Source organism: Oreochromis niloticus, unplaced genomic scaffold (assembly GCF_001858045.2).
Source record: "Oreochromis niloticus isolate F11D_XX unplaced genomic scaffold, O_niloticus_UMD_NMBU tig00000649_pilon, whole genome shotgun sequence".
In the NCBI taxonomy this organism is placed as follows: Eukaryota; Metazoa; Chordata; class Actinopteri; order Cichliformes; family Cichlidae; genus Oreochromis; species Oreochromis niloticus.
In genome coordinates this window covers 1-5,787 of record NW_020327203.1, presented here as the reverse complement: position 1 = coordinate 5,787, position 5,787 = coordinate 1, and the positions used below count along the sequence as shown (strand labels likewise).

Genomic DNA, 5,787 nt, shown 5'->3' with positions numbered 1-5,787 from the left:
TAAAGGGCAGAGAGCTCCAGTCCCACTCAGACGCCAGCAAGGTGGAGGTGGAGTACTGGTTTGGGCTGGTATCATCAAAGATGAGCTTGTGGGGCCTTTTCGGGTTGAGGATGGAGTCAAGCTCAACTCCCAGTCCTACTGCCAGTTTCTGGAAGACACCTTCTTCAAGCAGTGGTACAGGAAGAAGTCTGCATCCTTCAAGAAAAACATGATTTTCATGCAGGACAATGCTCCATCACACGCGTCCAAGTACTCCACAGCGTGGCTGGCAAGAAAGGGTATAAAAGAAGAAAAACTAATGACATGGCCTCCTTGTTCACCTCTTGTGAGTGACAGGAGAATGGTGGCTAAGCTGTCATCCCTGATGGACAACATCTCCCACCCCATGCATGAGACTGTGACAGCACTGAGCAGCTCCTTCAGTGGGAGACTGCGGCACCCACGGTGTGGGACGGAGAGATTTCGCAGGTCTTTCCTCCCCACTGCTGTCAGACTCTACAATAAAGACTTTTGCAGCTGATCAAACACAAACCCACACATGTGCAATAAGACTGCTATACGTGCAATTCTTCTCCTGACGAAGTTGTGTTTTTTGTATTTTCCTACTCAGTTGTATATAGTAGTTGTATTTCTATTTTATTCTATTGTATATATTATTCTATTCTATTTTATTCTATTGTATATAGTATTTTATTTTATTTTATTGCATTCCAGTGTTTTCTACTTTCTGCTACATAACTTTGCACTTTTGCTGTAACAAAACAAATTTCCCACCTGTGGGACTAATAAAGGCCATCTTATCTTATCTTATCTTATCTGAACCCCATTGAGAACCTGTGGTCCATCATCAAATGTGAGATTTACAAGGAGGGAAAACAGTACACCTCTCTGAACAGTGTCTGGGAGGCTGTGGTTGCTGCTGCACGCAATGTTGATGGTGAACAGATCAAAACACTGACAGAATCCATGGATGGCAGGCTTTTGAGTGTCCTTGCAAAGAAAGGTGGCTATATTGGTCGCTGACTTGTTTTTGTGTTGTTTTTGAATGTCAGAAATGTATATTTGTGAATGTGGAGATGTTATATTGGTTTCACTGGTAAAAATAAATAATTGAAATGGGTATATATTTGTTTTTTGTTAAGTTGCCTAATAGTTATGCACAGTAATAGTCACCTGCACACACAGATATCCCCCTAAAATAGCTAAAACTAAAAAACGTCTTCAAGCAACTCAAAGAAGTCCAGACGCTTTTCTTTGCAAACTCCTTTGACTACGATGACCTGGATGACTGAGAACCTTCACAGACCTAAAACTAAAAACTACTTCCAAAAACATTCAGCTTTGATATTAATGAGTTTTTTGGGTTCATTGTGAACATGGTTGTTGTTCAATAATAAAATTATTCCTCAAAAATACAACTTGCCTAATAATTCTGCACTCCCTGTATTTGTCTCTCAGAAACGGTTCATAACTTCCCTTCAACTCATTCATGTCACCTAAAGGGTAAACCTGTTTCTCCATCACCAGTTCAGCTCTGATGATTCAGTAAGGACACAAATGAATTGTAACAACAGCTGATCAAGCTTAAACGTGCTGCTGTTGTTTTGCGCGATAAACAAACAAGAGAGAAACGCTGATCATTGATCAGTTTCATGACTGAAGTTTCAACGGGCGAGAGAATGACAGGGGAGGCTGTCATAAAGTTCAACATGCGCACACAGCTGTATACAAACTCCGTGGTGCTAGCTAGAACGCAGTACGAGTTATTGTAAGTGATTGAAAAAGTCAGCACAACGAAAATAAACTACACCTAAACTCGGTTTATATCTGACCGAAATAGAGTGCAGGTCATAACTTCTTACCTCAAATTCAGTTCACCTCACGCTCCTGCCTTTGCTTTCCCTGATCCACGATTGACCTCCCCGTTAGCAAACACCGGTCTCGTTCGCGGCATGTCCTTTCTGTCATACACCGGTGGATAGCTGACCACTGTTGTAGCTCCACGTTATAGCACCACCAAACAACTCAGTTATTTTTTCCACATCCAGCTGTAACTCCGATTCTGTGCGAGCATTTGCGAGAGACCAGGGAGGTGAAACGAGAGAGAGAGTCCCCTCGCTATCCATTTGCAGCCAAGTGCTGCAGCTAGCTAGGTAGCCGGCTAGCTGTCAGGCAGGACCGATGTAGTCAGAGCACTGTCGCTAAATATGGGATGTCTTGATAAAACAAGCAGATATTTGAAGTTTACACACCTACATTCTCGCCTGAAAATATCTTAAAAGTTTATTTTGTGACCTAGAAACACGAATAAAAGACATATAAAACGAAGTGGTGGCCGCCATTGTTCACTCTGTAGAGGCGTGCTATGAATTGTGGGATATGGAGTTTTCAACACAAGGATAAATCTTTTCGGCTGTACTACTCTCGGTATACCACTAGAGAGAGCCAAGACACCACAAATGAAGTCTGTTTCTATGGGGCCAAAAGTAGAATCTTTCTCAGGAGGCTAGAAATTGGCCCAAATTTGCACTAAAATCTAAATATTTCAAAAACTATAAAAATCATAAACACCAAAAGTCGTACCATACTAGTCCAGCTCGAGCCACACAAAATGATGTAACATATGTAACCCTATTTTCAAAACTGTTTGGCAGAGGAGCGCGGGAAAATTTTCAGAAAAATATTAATATTTAAAAAACTATAATACTCATAAACACCAAAAGTCATAGCACACCATTCCAGATCCAGCCGCACAAAATGAGGTAACATATATGAAGCTTGTCTCAAAACTGCGGGTCGAGATACGCTGCAAAATTTCAGGCGGAAAAAGGAAAATAATAATAATAATAATAATAAGAATAATAAATCCGAGGAATAGTAATATGTGTGCCTCTTGGCATAGGCACACATAATAATAATAAATCCGACGAATAGTAATATGTGTGCCTCTTGGCATAGGCACACATAACTAGAAAGCGAAAATTTCAGAAGAAATTTTATGTGTGCCTATGCCGCTGCTAATCACTGTAGTTGCCATTCATACGGCTACAGAGAGCAAAACTCAGAAGAGCAGCCATTCTCCACCATGAACTATGGTAAAAACAAACACTGCTCACGCTTCACAGATGACAGCTTACAGTTTTGTGTAAAGATGAAGTTACTTTGTACAGCGCCGATTTGCAGACGCTGTGCACACAGGTTCATGAGCAGAAGTCCCATTGTACCACGGCAGACCCGACAATGTTTGCATGAACACGCTTTGAAGCATTACATTATGGACCACTTTTCACACATGCATTCACTTTTTGTTTTTTGTTATTTTTACACAGTGTTCTGAATTATGAACAATGGTCTACAGCCAATCTTGTGTATTATTATACAAACTTTGGTTGTGAGATTCAGATAACTATTTACAGTTTTTCTCGATTGCTTAAACACTATAACCAGGCCTCTAAACTAAAATTTCAAAACCATAAACGCCATTGGTCAAAAAGCTCACCCATTTCCCTGAACTATAAACACTATTCCCTGCTTTGACACATGACTCAAATTTGGTGAACTGGTACTGCAAAACTCTACACACAAATCCCTACATTTTACAGTGCTTACACCATGTAGTCATGTAGAAAGCACTAGCATGCAATAATGTTAACTTAGGTCAGCATAGCTTGAGCCCAATTAGCACACAATTAACCAGGTGGAAACACTAGGAGTCAAAATTTAGCACACACCAATCAGAACCTGCGATGGATAGATAAAAGGGCCAAAGTCAGCTCATGCAGGTTTGAAACAATGGATCCAAAGAGATGCAAAGGAAGAGGACGTGGTGGAGAAAGAGGACGTGGTGAAAGAGGAGGACGTGGTGGAGAAAGAGGACATGGTGAAAGAGGAGGACGTGGTGGAGAAAGAGGACGTGGTGAAAGAGGAGGACGTGGTGGAAGAGGAGGAGGAGGTGGTGAAGGAGGTGGAGGTGGAGAACGACGGCGACAAGGAAGGGGAAGAGCAAGGGCACGAAGACAGTCAGTCTCAGATGAAATTCGAGCCACTTTAGTTGACCATGTCCTTGTCCATGGGATGACTATGAGGGAGGCTGGGCAACGAGTACAACCAAATTTGAGTCGCTTCACTGTTGCCTCCATCATCAGAACCTTCAGGGAGGAAAACAGGTAGGTGTACTTGCAGTAAGACTGCTTTGTACAGTAACGTTTAAGTTACTGAATTTATGTGTCTTGAGTTTCAGTATGTTTCCATTATTTTCCTGTAAAATGAATGTGTGACAGTTACAGTAATGAGTGCTTCTATTTATGTAGGACACAGAGACGACCACCTGGTGGAGGCAGGTTAAGGCTTTTGTCGGAGGAGCAAGAGAGGGAACTTGTAAACATGGTAATTGCAAATAATGTAATCCGCCTGCAAGAGATTCAAAGGAGAGTGATTGAGGATGATCATCTTTTTCGAGGCATAAATGCCATCAGCCTCTCCACAATTGACCGCATCCTCCGAAAGAATCAATTCCGGATGAAACAGGCATACCGAGTCCCTTTCGAACGAAACTCTGACAGAGTGAAAAACCAACGTGTGGAATATGTTCAGGTATGAGTTTTGATACTGTATAGGGTGTTGTGTACCATCACAGCATGGCAGTTTATGCTGCCATTTCAGCACTCTTGAACTTTGGTTCAGGGTACCGATTGACTCTACTGTGTTATGTGTTTTGCAGAGAATCTTTGAGATTGAAGGACGGCCTGTTCCCCATGAAATGATCTTTGTGGATGAGGCAGGTTTAACCTGACCAAAAGAAGGAAAAGGGGGAGGAACATAATTGGCCATCGGGCTATTGTAAATGTCCCTGGTCAGCGTGGGGGGAATGTCACTATGTGCGCAGCCATCAGCCAACGAGGGGTACTCCACCGCCATGCCGTACTAGGACCCTATAACACTATGCTTCTCCTTGCTTTTCTTGATGGTTTAAGACAACATATGTTCCAGCTGGACTACAGGGAACCAGCACAGCCAGAGCAGCCTCACTACGTTGTTGTGTGGGATAACGTCAGCTTCCATCGCGCTGCTCTGGTTCGTGACTGGTTTACCAATAACCCAAGGTTTTCTAATATCTTTCTGCCTGCATACTCCCCCTTTCTAAACCCGATAGAGGAGTATTTTCGGCATGGCGGTGGAAAGTGTATGACCGAGAACCTTATGTCCGTGTTCACCTCCTTCAGGCCATGGAAGAGGCCTGCCTAGACATATCAGTAGATGCATGCCAGGGGTGGATCAGGCATGCAAGAGGATTTTACCCCGCTGCCTGGCTGGGGCCAATATAGCCTGTGATGTGGATGAGATTCTCTGGCCTGACCCAGACCAAAGACAAGATGCTGTGGTGGGATAATGTTTCTGGTGTGTGTTGTACTGTATAGTACATGAATGACAATGTGCCACTGTACATACATTGGTTGCGTCTTTTGTGTTTATCATGTGACAAGGGTTTTGAAGGGGAGAACCATAAGCAACCTAATTGTTTTGGAACTATTGTTTTGAATTAATTGTACCAGTGTGCAAAACTCTGTTGTAGTGTGTGTGTTTTTGAGGGCTTGTGTTTGATGTCTGAGGGCAAAGTTCGGTTTTCAGCAGGAGTGAATAGTTTTGGGTGTAGAGCTTCATTTTGACCTGGAAATAGGATGTTTGGGGAATTGAGTGAGATGTTATGGATTTGTGTTTACTGTTGTGCGGATATGAGGCGTAGTTTCAAGAAATGTGTTTTAGCAATCGAGAAAAACTGTAATAAAA

The 5,787-nt window shown here is 42.5% G+C and overlaps 1 protein-coding gene across 1 annotated transcript; it reads left to right on the top strand.

Annotated features, from left to right (window-relative positions):
- The first annotated feature begins 3,417 nt into the window (after positions 1–3,417).
- Positions 3,418–5,785, top strand: LOC112844632 (protein argonaute 2-like). The gene is made up of 3 exons (XM_025904249.1): positions 3,418–4,166; positions 4,311–4,593; positions 4,721–5,785. Exons 1-3 carry the CDS (start codon positions 3,793–3,795, stop codon positions 4,790–4,792), a joined length of 729 nt encoding a protein of 242 aa, XP_025760034.1. The 5' UTR covers positions 3,418–3,792; the 3' UTR covers positions 4,793–5,785.
- Positions 5,786–5,787: the final 2 nt, after the last annotated feature.